Source organism: Lipophrys pholis (genome assembly GCF_963383615.2).
Source record: "Lipophrys pholis genome assembly, chromosome: 4".
NCBI lineage: Eukaryota > Metazoa > Chordata > Actinopteri > Blenniiformes > Blenniidae > Lipophrys > Lipophrys pholis.
The window spans coordinates 19,098,109-19,115,504 of record NC_137637.1 but is presented as its reverse complement, the minus strand read 5'-3'; the positions used below and the strand labels follow the sequence as shown (position 1 = coordinate 19,115,504).

Genomic DNA, 17,396 nt, shown 5'->3' with positions numbered 1-17,396 from the left:
CTGTCAGGAAATTGTCGAGTACTTCGGCATGAATGAAGATTTTGATCAACAGTTGAAGTCATGTGGAGAAATCGATAGTGACTCAAAACTATCGAGCCAGCCAGGAGTCGAACCTAGAATCTTCTGATCCGTAGTCAGACGCGTTATCCATTGCGCCACTGGCCCCTGGACACCTACTGTTGAGGTGTAATTTCAAATCTTTCTACTTTCCACATTAAGTTTCTTTTGGGCTTTTGTCTGTTTGGATGTTTCATATTTGTTGAAATATTCACGACATACTTTACCCGAGCGAAGAGTGCACTAGAGTGTTTTATCATCGGTCCTAATGGAGCCCAAAATAAATCTTTTATCCGAATCGATGATCTGGAATACTCTCTAGGGTATTTCAGGTTTGGCCCAGTGGTGGGGCATCTTCGTGCAGCTCCGCTGACAGACGTCAGAGGGCGCCACTGGTCTGTCCTAAAGTTGAATTCAAACCTCAAGTCTTTAATGTTTGCAGTGACGAGGGTTTTGTTCTATCAAACGCTGTATAATTTCACGAGATTTGAAGGTTGAGGTTCGAATCGATGGTTTTCAAAAATCTTTTTTTGTAAAATTGGCAAACAGGCTTGCTCGAGGTGTTTTTCACCGCTCCTCCTGATGTCCACACAAAGGTGAGAGTGGTTTTTTTGCGGAGGATGCTGTGAATGGGCTGATCCTCCTGAAGAAAGTGAGGCTTGGTAAAACTCATCATAGTGAGCCGTTTTGTTGTGGACTTGGATGTTAGTTAAGTCTCCATCAGTGGAATTATGTGCGACTGGTAAAAGCCCTGCACCTTTTTATTTATTTTTTCTTCTTCATTTCTTTTTCTGTCGGGATTTCATTCATCACCGGCGCTGTGCGCGCTCCGGTGCGCCTCAGGGATACGCACACCTTCCCCTTTCTTTTACGCACCATGTGGATTGTTTTTGCGCTTCTCCTGGCTGCGGCCGGTCCTGACGGGAGTTTGGGGTGTCAGCTCCCCCACGACTGGAGACCCCAGACAGAAGCGTGCCGAGCCGAGCTGGCGGAGATCATCGTCTTTGCCAAGGTGCTGGCCCTGCACAAGGAGTCGTACAGTGTGTATAACTACCTGCCGTGGCAGCACGACACCGACCTGCTCTTCTCCGCAGAGATCGAGCTGCTGTGCGACCAGGCGTGGGGCAGCATGCTGGAGGTCCCCGCCGGCTCCAGGTTTAATGTCACCGGCCTGGGCTACTTCTCCTGCTTCACCTACAGCGTCATCAAAAACAACAACTACTACTTCTTTCTCAGGTGAAGCACAAACCAATTTAGTTGCCATGGTGACAAATTTCTGTTAGTTGCATCAACATGATTCAGTCAAACAAAAACACGTCACCAGGGGTAGATCAGTTTGGTTTTGCGTAAAGGGACTCCGGAAACTCTCATTTTCATTCAGGGCTTCAGTTCTTCCAGTAAATTTGTTATACACGCCTTATTTATTCAGGCTTCATGTAGATTGACTTAAAAAACAACAACAACAACAACAACAAAAAAACAACTTGAACATAAAAGCAATTCACTTCAGTTTTATTTATGAAGGATTATTTCAGATTCATCATCTCATGGGCTTAACCTTAAAATTAAATATGTAGAACATGAGCAATTCCACAGCCCAGCTGTCTTTGACCAGAAACAGACTCGGAGGTGGGGGCTTCCTTCTTGCAGTCAGTGAATGGTAGGATGATAAAGATATAGAACAACAAATAAACAACAATGATAATACCTTGACATCAGACAGAAAGCTAGTACTCGGTGCAGACCTGGAGGGTCGGAGGCGCCATCACAAACTATCAGCTCCACAGTAAGAGATCCTAGAAACCAGACCACCAGAGAAACACATAAAGTTTACATGCATTGAATCTGACTGTATGAGGATTGAGAGGAGATGAGCTCAGTGCTCACAGCATGACCTGTGCCAGCCCTAAACTAAAAGATTCATCAAATGGGGAAATGAATCCTGATTTTCAAAGGGGAGACTGCCCAAAGTGAAATTAGGAGCAGTTTGCACAACCAAAAGAGTCTGATCGCTGAACGCTCGTCTTCTAATTAGAAACTGTAGGAACATTGAGCAAAGTTTTTATCTGGGGTAATGTGGTGCTGACAGCTCTGTAGATATGATGGAACCAGACTGGTGAGAGGTTGTTTTTTTTAAGTTTTAATGATTTCTTAACATCATCTATTCAAAACATACAACCTAACGTACAGCTACAAAGACAGGACACATACTCATTGATTTGATCAGGTCAGGACTACATTAGACCACCTTAACAATAGTTCTGTGCAGTCTCTCTCCTTCCCTGGAACATGCTCGCGTTACATAAGGCCAGAGCTGGATTGACGACACGTCCACAATTACCTCTCTGACACTATCCATGCAAGGAAAACTTTGAGTCATCGCATGTTCTTATTTCTTTCATTTCTAAAGCAAACAATCTGAACAGAATCCCTGTTTAATGTAAAGGTAGATTTTTTTTTTTGTCTGTCGGGCAATCATATTCAGACTTCCCTTTCTCGTCTTTGCCTTGGAAATGAAGTAAATACGATCAAAGGTTCAACCAAAGGCTTGATGATGAGTACTGATCCTCAGACCTTTTCTCTTTGTGACGCCTGCCTGGTTCCAGGTCTACATTGTGTTTGTCCAACCAGCAAGTTTTCCCTTGTAATTCCTAAGAGCGATGTGGCAGGTTAATTGTGAAATGTCTGTGTTGGACAGAAACAACACTGTTACTCAGGATATGTCTATTGCATTCCAGCCAGTGCAATTACAGAGCCAGACAGTTCCCAACAGCTTTCCTTCAAAGGAACTTTCACTCAGGAGAGTTATCGGCACGCCGGCGTTCAGCGGGCCACCTTTTCTGTCCCGTTGAAACACACCAGTGTGTCTTTCGCTGACTTGAATGTGTGCCGACAGGCCGCAGCGATATTTCTGCCCTTAAACAGAAGAAGAGGTAGATATTCATAGAGGGGCACTGAAAAACATTCCTCAAGTTTAATGTTCGGCCGTTCCACACGAGGCTCTGCCAACAACAATAGTAATTTGGTTTTTTTTTAGAGCACATGTTATGCATCATATATGCAGAATCACACTCACGTGTGTGCTCACGGCCTGTGTGTGGTGAACACATAAAAGATTTCAGTGGGACTTTCGCTAGTCTTGAGTCAATCACACTTCCACGGAGGACTTTTCTGTCTGCTCTTGTGAAGCTGAAAAAGTCTGAACGTTATCCCTGTAGGATGACCAGTATCTGAAAACCTCCTGAAGACAGTCACCGCAGAGCTCACGTTTGCGTGCAAGCCTGAAGATAATTAAGAAGCAATAATTATCCCAGTAAACCAATACAGTGCTCTTTGTCAGTGTTTACTAAGGGAATAATGGAGGGGAACCCCCCGAAAATGTTTACCCACGTCTTCTATTGCAGGCAGACTTTAGCTTAAAGGATATAGGATTACAGGAAACCAGACATAGTTCAAATGGGTATTTGAAAAAATGCACCTATTAGGGGGTTTTGCTATTCATTTCTGCTCTCTGAGTATTTCTGTTATTTATACTTTTGTTGTGAGATTGGCAGTTAACAGCGTCCTGTTAACACTGAGCATCTTCTAACACTCACTTTCTAAAAGAGTTTTGTCAGCTGTTGAATCCTCCTCTATGTGGACTTTGTAACTATGAATAATGGCACCTTACTTTCTAACGTGCCTCGCTGCCATCACAACTGCAACTCCTCGAGGGTCAGTAGCTGCGTTTCCATGGCGATGCTTTTGCCAATCTGATTGAGTATGTTTTAATTGTTCTGTTTGCCTGAACACTGAATGTCAGATTGATGTGTGGCTTTTACTGCACCAAGAACGACACAAGATTACATTTTTGGATGAATCCCATAATGATCCATCATCTAGTTTTATCTGTTCGAACCACCAATATTAAAGAAATGATTTCTGAGCCAGTCTAAACAAGTCGAATGTTTTTTTTTGGGGAACTGCAAAGACACATTATCCTTGTTCAGAATATGACCAGAAGAGTCGATACTTTGAAGAACTGAGATGTGTCCTGCATTGACCACAGCACTTCGCTGCTGCCATTTTTTTTTTCTAAACAGCAGGTGTTGTGTGGTGGCGTTACATAGGAAACATGCCCACACAGTTCCAGCCGTGGGAAGCAATCGGATGTGCACTTTACATCAACTTTGATCATCATACACAGAGTTCCATCACTTCTACCCATCGTAGTTTCAATTGGATAAAGCCGCTTGACTCTGAAGTGTGTATAGGAAACGTTTATGTGCAACAGTTTTAATTGAATCAGCCATTGATCTAGTGCAATTGTAACCCCCTTAGTTGTTTATACTCAAAGTTCTCTTTATAATCTTCCAACGAAGCTCCAGCTATTTTCCATTCGTTAGCAACAAGGAAAATACACACATTTTCCAATAGTTCCTTTACTTTATTATTGAGTTACGAAAATGGGAATTTTCTCCCAACGCTCCCAAACATTCATAGAGAAATACGTCAGTGGTTTTGTTTCCCCCCCTTTCCCTGAAGAAATTGTCTTTGCATGTCGTGCTCTGGGAACAATGAGCTAACTTTAGAATCCTTATCGCGAGCTATGTTTGGAGCTTTGAGGGATTGTTGATGGTACAACTCCACATCACCAAATCCCAGATGTTTTATTAGTGAGTTGTGCTGACGATTTCTCTCACAGTCTCTCGTGTCCATTTCCTGGAGCAAACGCTGCCAAAGCATAGTCTCAGACTGAAATAGTCTTTCCAATCAATCATGAGCGAAAGCTCTCTGGACGGGGAGAATCAGAGGCCAGAGAGCCCCGAGAAAAATGCGACTGAAGATCTCCCCCAGGACCCTTTAAATGAGACAGATCGAGTGTTTTGCTTCAGATATGTTTGCTTTGAAAACATTAGCCTGCATTTCACTCTCACAAGTCCTTTAACCTTTTCGTTTTGTGATAGAAAACCAATGCAATACTGCAACATGAAAGAGAGGAAATAAATCTTTACATTTTCTTCAAATACGGGCTTTGATGCTCAGTTAGAACACGTGAGCTGTTTTTGTCCAGTTGTGTAGTTGTGGTGTTGGACATTGTTGAAGAGGATGCTGTGTTGGACTTGAACGGTTGAAATTGTGTTTTGTGAAGCTGGCAAACCTACACATAATTCACAATAAAGAAAAAACTTAAAAGTTGAAGTATAAGCAGTGATTCGAATTTATTTTCAGTAAAGAGATCTTTAATTCTATAATTCCCCATCCGATAATAATGCAGCACAAAATGCTACATTATTATACATCATATTAAAGTAAAAAAAAAAAGAAAGTAGTATATTATTGATGATGAAAGACATATATATATTATTTTTAAATATTTGCACTTAGGACATGCTCATATTTTAAAAATGGCCTAAATTGGTAAATCTACTCCATTTTTGATCTACTCTTGTTCAATTTCAAACCAGTTCATTTCTAATTTTCCACATCACAGATATCACAATCACATTCAACAGGTGTCCTGTTTGCTGATGGAGTCTACCTTGCTTTCCCTATCCAGTTACACTAGTTCTGATATTTCATATTAGTATGCATGAAATTAATAACCAGTGACAATAATAATAGTCATAATTAATGAAGTTTGAAAATCGTAAATACCAATGATAATAATGACTGAATAGCTCAAACAGACCATAATAGTGTGAGACACCACCTGACTTCCATGTAAATTAATGAGTCAGCGCTGCTATCGAGGCTCATGTGTCACAACAACGCAGCTACGCTATAACAATGAAAAGAGTTAGTTTGGCAAATTACAAATTTTTAAAGAACGATCTAGGAACCGTATTAAATAAATGAAACACATTTATAGTAACGTGTCCAACACTGTTGGTGAACAAGGAAAGAGCTCTTTATTTGTTTGTGATACCGAATCCATTGATGTTAAAATCACTGTTGATGATAGGAGACCCGCACCAAGTCATGAATCCTCCACTTCAACCACAAATTAGCTTTACTTTGTCGTTTCGTCGTTCTACTTTTCAGGAGCTCTGTTCACCACTGTAGAGCTCAGACAAGCTCCTCTGGACCCACAATTCATGGGACCTCCTGGTCAGTCTGATTATATCTGACCTTTGACATCGTTTGTTGAAACCAAACGTCAGCGTCCTCGTGCTTTCAGCACGCTCACATGCAGACGTATACACACACACACACACACACACACACACACACACACACACACACACACACACACACACACACACACACACACACACACACACACACACACACACACACACACACACACACACAGTCTGTGACAGGGACAGACTGTCTTTTGATGTTGCTCAAGGGAAACAAGATGGAATCCAGATGTATGGAAATGCTCTAAGAGTTCCTAAAGATATGAAACACATAACGTAAATTCCCTTTGGCCCGTAACGTGCTGGTTTGAATAATCCACATGGTGCTTGAATTTACATGAAAATGTACCAAAGCCTGTTTACAATTCCCAAAAATGTTTTAACTTTCACCACGGACCGTATGTAGGTCTATTTTTCATCCAGTGCTGTTTAAACTAAATCATCCAAGAGTCGGTGAAAATGGGTTTGGGTTACACAGGTATAAATATTTGCTTCGTTCTGAATTTAATCCTGATGACAATTAACTATGAGCTGCATAAATATTATGTGTTTGTGCAAGTGCCTGTTTTTACTTATCTCAGTCGCCTGCTTTGCCCTTTTCTGCCCTGCAGGATGGATGAGAACTACAACATTGTCCCTCATGGAGTAAACTTCCAGGACCCAATATTTCCTGACACCGCTGAGAACCACCGCATGTTTGCAAGCTTCTTCCAGTTTTCCAACTGCACACCTGGAACTCAAGTTCACAGCTTCTCCCCAGAGTGGGAGGCTCAGGAGGATAGCCGGGTACGTAGACACTCAAAACCGCCAGCACAAGACGTGACGGAGTGTTTGGGGCCTTTCAGAGTCGTATATCACTCGCAGTACCTTTCTGATGCAGCTGTTTCAGGTTCATGGTGGCCTCACATATACTTCAGAGAGAAAAGTGCAATCAGGCGCTGCAGTTAGAAGTTGATGTGGGACATTCAAAGGGGGATTCACTGCTGCAGCCTGCTGTTTGCAAATGAATATTGTGAAGAATCTGGCAAGTTCATGTGTTTATAATCCATCGCAAACCAGAAGCACCTTTTCTGAGGTTTGGCAAGACAAAGAAGTCACTGTGTGCCGGGGAAAAATCCTTTTAAAAAAACCACGAACACAATCACCAGTTCAAGTAAAAACAATAAAAGAAGATACAATACATTATAAACTCAAACTTATTTATTTAAAACTGAGCTGAATCAATAAACCTAATCTCTGCTTCACACTCATACTGCTACTAATCTAAAACTTTGATTAACCAAAGCTCATTTGGACCTAAACTTCAGTGAACCATCTGGAGCTGCTTGATTTCATAAACCCTCCTGCAACAAATGGTTTCCAGCCACTCACCACTGCTTTATCTCCTCTAATGAATTTAAGCCTTTGGCATAATCTCTCCCCCCCCCCCCCCGATTTAGGTCAGCTCTCTGCTGTCTGTTTCCAATCATTTGCTGACTTTGCTTTAAAGCAAAACTCTTGCACAAGTAAAGAGAAGGAAAACAGATTCTTGAGTTGCCATCAACAGCAAACGTTTGAGTCGGGTCTACAGTCATAATGACAGAGTGAAATAAAGATACTCAGCGCCGCTTTCTGACATCAGTTCTCTGTTTAGATTTGTTCTTCGCAAAATAGAAACACAGTGTTTCTACTGGTACCGAACAAGTGTTTTTTTTCGGTCAGTGAATGCATGTCATCTATTCCAATGTCAACTCAAGTGAATTAAATGGCTTAGGGTTATATTAGGAATTCACACCAAATGCTGGGGGGGAAAAAAAACAACATTATTTAAACATTTGTGGTTTTTCCCACAGTTTCATGTTTCTCACAGTCCTGTCGAGGTGCTGATGAGTGGAAATGAAGGTGAAACTAACCACAGCACACGGGATGTGAAGATCACGGCTGTAAATAAAATGTTATATCGCGACTTTGCGTGTGCAGAGTTTGACCATGAGTTGATCGGCGTGTGACTGAGTAGAAACGATACGGTGGGTACTCAACCTGCATCGGTCACAAACTGACATCTGAGGTTTGGAAGATGGAGGCATTTCACCGTGCCAGGAAAGTCTGTCAGACAGAATTGTGCAATGGAAAATGTGAGATACTTTGTATGTGAAGTTTCTGTCGTTCTAATAACATCTCTGTCTCGGCTGCATCTGTTCAGAGTATTGTTGTTTCTCTTGTGGACTTTCTTGTCATGCCCATGACACAAGAGCTCCAGCAGCACATACTGCTGAAAACATTAATATGATACAAAATGTGAGAATGAATGTGGATAAGACTCCGGGAGAGTTACCCATAGTGCAGAAAGTCATATGCATTTGTAGTATTTACACGGGAAAGAGACACAGCAGCAGAATGCAGTACAGGAAAGCAAGGAGAGACCATTTGCTGGTGGTCCTGACACCCATGTGGACGTTCCTTTCACATAAACCTCTCAATCTAAGCATTGTTGCACACCATGCATGCCATTGCCTCAAAGCCCCTGTGATGATTTGTTCGTGTCACTGACACTGAATATGTCAGTGTGTTTTCGGGTACATTGCCATAGCAACTCAGAGTGTTAATTGGTTTATTTTTCCTAGATCATTTTGTCTATCAAACTTTTTTATATGGTAGTAACAGTTTCAGTTTGGATCTTCAACCCAGTGATGTCCTGTTTCCCACCTTCTGCTTCGAAATTTCCTTCTTTGCTTTATAAAATTTCGTCCTTCCACAGAAGTCCCTCCGGGCCAAAAGCGCAAGCGCTTGGGAAAAATCCACGGCTAAAATTACAAGTAATGTACTAACCAGTGATGTGGGCTGGCAGCCGGCAACACATTTTTAACATTTCCTCAAAACCCTCTGCGGTTGCTATCTGATGGCAGAGAATTTACATCAGTGTTTCACGCTGGGCCATGTGGAAGCATTAGGCTCTGCAGAGGAAATCTACACTCAGGCAGACAGGCGTGCAGTCGGAGGCATCTGGACCTCATATTTTCACCTTGAAAAGGTCCAGGCAGTCAGATTGTCTGTCACAGTTCACAGGCATGTAGGGTTTCACCTCACAGCAGTGTCCTACTGAAATAGAAAGAGTATGTTGTGTCATGTCTTCCCGTACCTCGGACTGATCACAGTGGCCACCTGAGGTTGGACTGCTGTGTTGTCTTTGGCTCATATAAATAGACTGTTACATAAAGAGCTGATATATCATGTCGGACTCTACCAAAAGCAGTTCGGAGAAGAAAAAAAAAAAAGTCTAAAAATGTTTAAGTTTTCAGGAGTTTCCTCTCATTTTCTGACTCACTCATACGTGAATAGTGGAATATGCTGCAAGACTCATGAACTGTTGGCACTGGTTATCAGTCTGCAGGGCTTGCCAGGAGTGGTGTCTGGTTCCACTTATCCGAAGGAAATTCACTTCACATATCAAAACCAGCAGATCTGTCAGGTGCTACATCAAAAAAAGTAACAGAAATATATTGATTGTGACGGCAGTATTTAGCATGAGCCGCCATGGGAGAAATCTCCAAATATGATTTCACACAAAATGGCCCTGCAGGAGGATGAAGTGGTTGCACCCTAGTTCGAGGTTGAAAACTAGCGAAAAATTTCTTTCTGTGTGGAGTTTGCATGTGGGCCCTGTACATGTGTGGCTTTTCTTTGAGTAATCTGTCTTTCACCTGCAACCCAAATGCATAGTTTTGTTAGTGAATCCAAACTGACTGGGGATGTTTCACACTTCATGTTTTCAGACATGTAGTTTTCAGTAGTTGTACATTTAATACTTACACACAGGAGTCATTATCCCCGATTCTTCACAATACTCAGGATAACATTAACACACAGTTTATTTTGCCCCATTGACATCATATTTGATAATATCCACTGTGTCCATTAAACTAAGCTCAGGTTGCAGATATGTCTATTTTGTCCCATCAAAAGTCCAAATACACAAAATTGTTACAGCAACACATTATTTTATTAGACATTAGTACTTAATGTGGAAATACTCAAATATGGAAAAAGAGACATACAACATTAATCTTTGACTTCAGGGAGAGTTTTTTCCCCCCTATATCAAGACATTTTTCGAATATAAGACAATAAATTTCAGTAAATATTTGTCAAATGTTTATCAACTATGACTGACATATAATTCTTATTTTCTCCACACATTAAAAAGTGTGCCACCTCTGGCAACAAAGGAAAAATAAATAAGTTAACTGAGACTCGAATTAAATTGTTCTTGTGGCATTCATGTGCATTAAAAAAAGAAGTTTCACTTTACGAGGAATCATTTTCATGTCGTGCTCATTTCATTTTTTCCTACATTTGCTCTCATCCTCTGTCGAAGGATTAACGAATGGGTCTTCCCCACGTGTTTTTTCAGCTGCTGTGCTCCACGGTGCAGAAGGCTCTGTTTGAGGAGGAAGAGAGGGTGAGGACTCTGTCCCTGAAGGTTCGCTCGTTGGAGAAAGCCAACGACCACCTGAGGGAAAAAGTGAAGACCATGAAGCGTCAGCTTCGCCAGGCCCAACGAGAAAACTCAAAGGAACAACAGACAATCAGCCTCAAACAGCTGTACGAGTCAAGGACGCCCCAAACTCACCCCGATCAGGACACCAGACAGGACCGAAAGAACCAACCGCTCAAAAAGAAGCTGAAAAACTAGAGCCTCAGTGTTCAGTGTAAACTATTGTCTTCTCCATATGAAGCATGAGAGGCAGCTCAACCTGAACAGTAAGAGAAAGGCAGGCTCACATGGCAGCTGCAGCAGAAGCAACAATTCAGATTAGTTGAATAATGTCTTTGAGACTTAGGGACGGTTCTTTAGGGGGCGAGCCTCTTCTTTTCAATATCTTATCCTGTTGTTTGTCCTAACCTGCAACTTTTACCTTTGTTCTTCGTTAAACCAACGACAGCACAAACATTGTACACGCAGTAGTACGATCAATCTTTGCAGTTGGAAGATGCATTGAAGCAAGAGAAGTAGAAAATGTAGAAACTGAATGTCTTCTCTGATGTATTTTTGTTTTTGTTTTTTTCGTGCGGGACACATGCATTGGTTAATAATCAAACTTAATTACAACACGTCAACATGCTTCAAATCCAATGTTGTTTTTGACAGTTTATATTTGCATCAACGTTTTTATATAGATTGAAAGGATGTCTGAGTCCCCTAATTAAAGGGACAGAAAGGTGTGAAGAGCTACTTTATGTCTTTCACAAAATGTGGCGTATTGAGTTCATTTTGAATTCTCAAGTACACAATCTGTAAGACCTCAAGGCAAAATATGACAGTTTTGGGAGAATATACAGTATTCTCTGTGTATGCAAGTGTCAGACACATTGCTTCTAAATTTGTGATATCTTCTTTACTTTTCACATGCTTACAATGTTTCACTTGAGCACATTACACATGTTCCACCTTGTTTTATGCTGAATTTAAGTCAATTTTTTGTTAAAATAGGGTGCTGAGCACCCATTTAGTCCCAGCCAGTGTGCCTGGCATGGTTCAGGATGGGCTTTTTCTGTGTCAGAAATAAAAAGTTACTATTTCCAAGGCTTATGTATTAGCTTTTATGATTACTTTGCTTTCTTTGAGTAAATAAAAAATAAACATATAATAAACATTTGACAAAGTTACACTTGTAGTAGTTACTGTAGCTTTAAATAAATTAACTTCTACAAAAGCTTTAGTTGTCACATTGATTGTTTTTCTTACAATATGTGCATCAGTCAGATTTTCATATAAAGGGTTATTGCTCTTGCCTCACAACGAGAACATCCCAGCACCACTTTCAAGACCTTTCAATGTGAAGTTTGCATGTTGTCCCTGGTATTTCTAAATTGCCAGCAGGTTTTTGTGATCGCCTACGTTTGCACTGTGATACACGGGCGACCTGTCCAGGTTGTGTCATTCCCTCACCCATAATCAGCTTGGACTGGCTCCTTCCACTCTGAATTGGATGAAGTGTGTATAGAAGATGGATGGACAACCACAGAGGAGTTGTAATGTTTAGGCGCCATAACAGTTTCTGTTGGGCAGTCACCGGCACATTGAAACTATAAAGTGTCCATTTACTAAACGCCTCCCCTGTATCACCACCCCCATACTTTTTGAGGAATGTAATTCTATTTAAAATATCACGTTCAAAGAATTTGAGTTTACAGAATCTGGTTTGGACTTGTTCTAATTCAATCTGTCCGGGTCATTCCAATGTGCTTTTACAACAGTGGAAAGGAAAAACATCCTTTTCACAGGAGGAAACCTGCAGAACCAGACTCAGAAGCAGTGGCTTTCTGCTGTCTCGGTAGAGGATAGAGGATTAAAGGAGAGTAAAGGATACGACAAAGACAAATTGTCGATTATGGGGAGGGATACAAACCCTGGTTTGGGTGGGACACAACTAAAAAGCAACAAATGGACTCATAATAAACAGACTGTCAGAGAGAGAGAGAGAGAGAGAGAGAGAGAGAGAGAGAGAGAGAGAGAGAGAGAGATCATCTTGAGTCACCCTGACTCAGGATGAGTAGCATCAGCAGATAAGTAGTCTTGGGGGTAAAAGCCAAAGGCCGTGAGCATCATGCTGAAAGAGACAGAATCTTAGTGAAATGTGATGGTGAAAATCACTGTATGAAGACTAAGAAAGAAGAGAAGCTCAGTGTTGGTTTCACAGCCATCTAGATCTATAGCAGCTTAACTAGAATATGGTCCAGGGTGGCCTTAATTCAGCCATAGCTATAAGCTTTATTAGATAGAAAAGGTTTAAGCATAACATTAAAAGTAGAGACTGTATCAGAACCCTTAAATGAAACTTGGAGCGGTTTCCACATGAGAGGAGCCTGGAAGCTGAAAGCTCTGTCTGCCATTCCACTACTAGAAAACGTAGGAACCTCCATCAGGCCCGCAGTCTGAAAACAAAGTGTTTTTCTGAGGCAATATGGGACTTACAGCTCGTTAAGATACGGAGTCTGGCTGGTAACAGCTTTATAAGTAAAAAAACAAACTAAAACAAACAAAGGTTTTAGATTCCATTCTAGATTTAACAGGAAGCCAATGAAACCAAGATTGAAATGATGTGATCTCGCTGATGTGAACCTGCTGGTTCCTTGCAATTATCTCACTGCAGCATTTTGGATCAATTAAAGACCTTTTAAGCAGCTATTGGGAAACCCTGATCGGGAATAACAATAGTCTACTCTGGAAGTAACAAATGCATGGATTACTCTCTCAAAATCAATCTGAGCCAACATGTTTCTGATTTTAGAGACATCATGAAGTCCTGCAGACCTGTTTGATGTGGGAGTTGAAGAATAGGTCACGGTGCTGGATAACTCCCAGGTTCCTCACAGTTGGACTGGAGGTGAAAGTAAAACCATCCAGTGTTACTTTTTAGTTAGATAATTTCTTTCTCAGATGGTTTGGGCCAAATATGATAAATTATCTTTTATCTGAGTTCAGGAGCAGAAAATCACAGCTCTTCCAGGCTTTTATGTCTTTAAAACAAGGTTATAGTTTGACAAGTTGATCAGTATCATCTGGTTTCATAGAAAAGTGCCGTGTTGTTTAGCTTTAAGGAGTCTGGGTCTGTTCCAGAGAGTTTTGAAGAAATAATATGATCATTCTTCACTTCCAGGGGATTCTAAAGGCATTACTACAGTCAGACTCATGCAAGTCACAGTCGTCTTCTGCAGACATTTACAAGCTTCCATTCTGACACATCCTTTGACGTCTTGAGGAAAAACACACATCGTTGTGTGAAAGACTTCTGTTGGTGAGTTTACAGCTCTTTGTCTCACTGAGTTTTCCAGACGTTTCCAATTATCTGCAGAAATAGGTTTCATGTAACAATTTAAACAACTTGTGGTTATTTTACTGTGTTTCCTGCTACACTCGACATTATTCAAAGTTCAGATCCACAACCCTGATTAAACTGAAATAGAAGTGTCTCTAAACGTGTCTCGCCAAAAAGCCGAACAACATGACAACTGAGAGCTGTAAGATAGCGTGGTAATGAAGTCAAGCAAATCCATCAGATTCCAGTTGTAATGTTTCCTGCTTTCCATGTATTCAAGTCAAAAATGATAAATGCTTCCTGGCACTTACACTGTGTTTAGTGCAATCCACTGCTCATAAATCAAAATGTTATCAAAAAAAAAAAAAAAGTTGGTTCAGATTCAAGAGCCACATATACTAAAAATAATCTGGCCTCAGGTTGACCTCTGCCTCTCAAGCTTTTGTCTGGTAAGGATGTGTTGCACTGAAAGAAATGAACAGAGACACCAACACATTGTGGCAGATTAAATTTTTAAAACTTTTCCAGGAGACCTGAACCAAATTTCTTCCATATGGCGCTGCATATAAAATGGAGGGAATGAGGGGCAGGGTTTACATGGTGAGAGGAGGAAAAGAAAAACCAACAACTTCCAGACATTTTTTTTTCAAAAGCATGTTTTATGTCTTGAACCTCGTTGCAGGGCTGTTCTGATGTAAAGCAGCACATAAAGAACACATTTGCAAGTGTTTATATCAGTTCATGTCTCAACGAAAAAATACCAGACACAATGTTGCAGAAATGAACTCCAATACGACACTACTCATCTTTATTTATTTATCTATTTATTTATTTATTTTCTTTTTTATTTATTTATTTTGGGGGGGGGGGGTCTTCTCCCCATGAAACCTTTGCATCATACAACCTTGCCTGCAGCCAACTGTCAAGCTCCCATGGGCCCGAGCCAAAGATGATATACACACACTGCTTTCTCAACATAAACCACTGAGCACAGGCAAGCTGCAAAACAGATGTCAGCACTGTGGCTGCACAGTGGTGGTCCCTTTGAGAGGACCTGGCTATCTGTTGACATGGTGTGTTTATCCAGCTCTTTTTTTGAAAATATGTCTTCGAGTTCTGTTACTTTCATTCATGTACATTAATAATACCGATCCATGTTTGTTAATACAGCATACCGTCACATTATTTCTATAGTTCACTCTTTGTCCTCTTCGCTTACAGTTAGTCTTTCACACACACAATCATTACATCACATTAAGAAAAGAAAGAGAAAAAAAAGCCCACAAGAGAGAGCTTCTTTTTTTGTTTTTCCATGGAACTTTGTAACATTGACATTGGCTTTATTCTCTTTGTGGAAATTTATTGGATCTGCATTTGGATAGCCAGTTTTCCCTTTCAAGAGAAAAAGTTTAGCTCTCTGTGTTCTGAATGATCGACTCCTAAAACGAGATTTAGACTTTACAGTTGCAACGGCAACGACGTGGACACAAAATTCTGCATGGAGCTAATTGCTAATGCTGGTGTGCTCAAGCGGCAGAGTTAATGTTTCCATTTGTGATGAATGTTAGATTTATGATTTTAGACATCGCTTATTTGATGCGCTTTTGTTTTCTCTCTTATTCACACTGTATCATAAAATAAAGTACATGCTTATTAGCATACGGGCTAATGTTAGAATCCGCACTAATTAGCTAATTAGCATACGCCCAGCAGAGACTCCACATCTGGACTCTCACGTCACCTGCTGGTAACCGAAAGTGTGGAGACGTGTACCAAACCTCAACATGTGACACATTCCGACGTGCATGGGTGTACGAGAACTTGTTCAGTGCTACGTGCAGCTTTTTTTATTAAATGATTATGTCAAATTAATTAATTGTTGAAAATTTATTCTGCTTGTGACTTCTTGCTTTTGGATTTTGTAGCTTTCTCTGTCTTTCCTGGTTAATGACTGTGAACATTATTCCTACTTTTTCACAAATACTCCAGTTTGTCAGAGCAGTTGTCCAGTCAAGTGCCTTGGCAAGTGGTTTGAGGCATCACTTACTGATAAGAGCAACGTAATTAGCACTGTGAAGCAGACAGAGGAATGGCTGAGGAGGATTGAGAAATTAGGTCTTTATCAACAGTCTACTGCCAAGACTTGTGTGGCTGCCGACCTTGTATGACATTCCTTTGACAACTGTTGATGGAGTGGAAAGGAAGATCAATAAGTACCTCCGGAGATGGTTGGGAATCCCTTCAAGCTTCATGTCACTGGGCCTCTATATAAGATCAGGGAAGCTCCAACTTCCTCTGTTATCCATGGTGGAGGCAAATTAGGTAGACAAGTGCAGAGTCGCAATGGCATTCAATGACTCGCTGGATGAACTGGTCAGACAAGCAGGCGTTATCACAAGATCGGGACGCAAGTTAGCTGCTGACTCAGCAATTGCACATGCCGAAAGTATGCTGAAGCTACAGGACATAAGAGGGAAAGCTATGCATTGGAAAGCAGGGTCTTGGAACATCCCAGTTGCAACAATGAGGGACGGCAGAAACCAGAGAAAAAAGAGCCATGATCAAGGAGGAAGTAAGGAGACTGGAGGAAGAAGGAACAAGATCGAAGGCTGTAGAGCTAGCGTCCCTGAATGCCTGGACCAAAGTGGACACCACCAGATGTGGTGCTGTGGTCCAAAAAGGCAAAGAAGATCATCCTCATTGAACTCAAAGTCCCATGGGAGGAGGGGTGCGATCAAGCTTTCGAGAGGAAGAATGCCAAATACCAGGACCGCTTGCAGGACTGCAGGGGGAAAGGATGGCAGGTATGGCTGTTTCCGGTCGAGGTGGAGTGGATTACCTGCCCAGTCAGTGGACGATGCTTACAGCCATTGGAGTGACAGGAAAGGAAAGAAAAACCACGGCTCGCAAAATGGGGGAGGCAGCAGAAAGAGCCTCTTGCTGGCTGTGGACCAGAAGGGAGGAGCCATGCTGGAAGCCAGGAGGGAGGAGATGGGCAGTGACCTGGTCGACCCACCACTGGGAGGGTGTTGAGGTTCAGGGTCGAAACACCCGATGATCAGTGGATACCGCCTGATGACATCAACCCTCCCTGGCCAAGGCTGCATTCACTAAAGTGAGTGAAGGAGAAGCATCTCATAATTTGACTGTAAGTGTAATCATACAATCATTAATGCCCCATTACAATTAGCACTGCCATTGATTAACCTGCATCCACCTGGGAGAACTCCATGTACAATTTCCTCACATGAAAATAATACTTTCCTCCATTAACCAGAGGCACCACTGGAGATATGCTCCACCAGTGAAGGTGGAGAAAGAGAGGAAGTTTGTTAATCGTGTGATGGCTGATTTTGTTGTGCGTGTTAAAGGGAGCATTATTTAACAAGCTGAAATAATGTTCAACAAGCGTGAA

The 17,396-nt window shown here is 41.4% G+C and overlaps 1 protein-coding gene across 1 annotated transcript; it reads left to right on the top strand.

Annotated features, from left to right (window-relative positions):
• The first annotated feature begins 495 nt into the window (after positions 1-495).
• ccdc3b (coiled-coil domain containing 3b) lies at positions 496-12,356 on the top strand. Its single transcript, XM_080460643.1, has 3 exons — positions 496-1,293; positions 6,794-6,968; positions 10,573-12,356. Exons 1-3 carry the CDS (start codon positions 935-937, stop codon positions 10,852-10,854), a joined length of 816 nt encoding a protein of 271 aa, XP_080316769.1. The 5' UTR covers positions 496-934; the 3' UTR covers positions 10,855-12,356.
• The last annotated feature ends 5,040 nt before the right edge of the window (positions 12,357-17,396 follow it).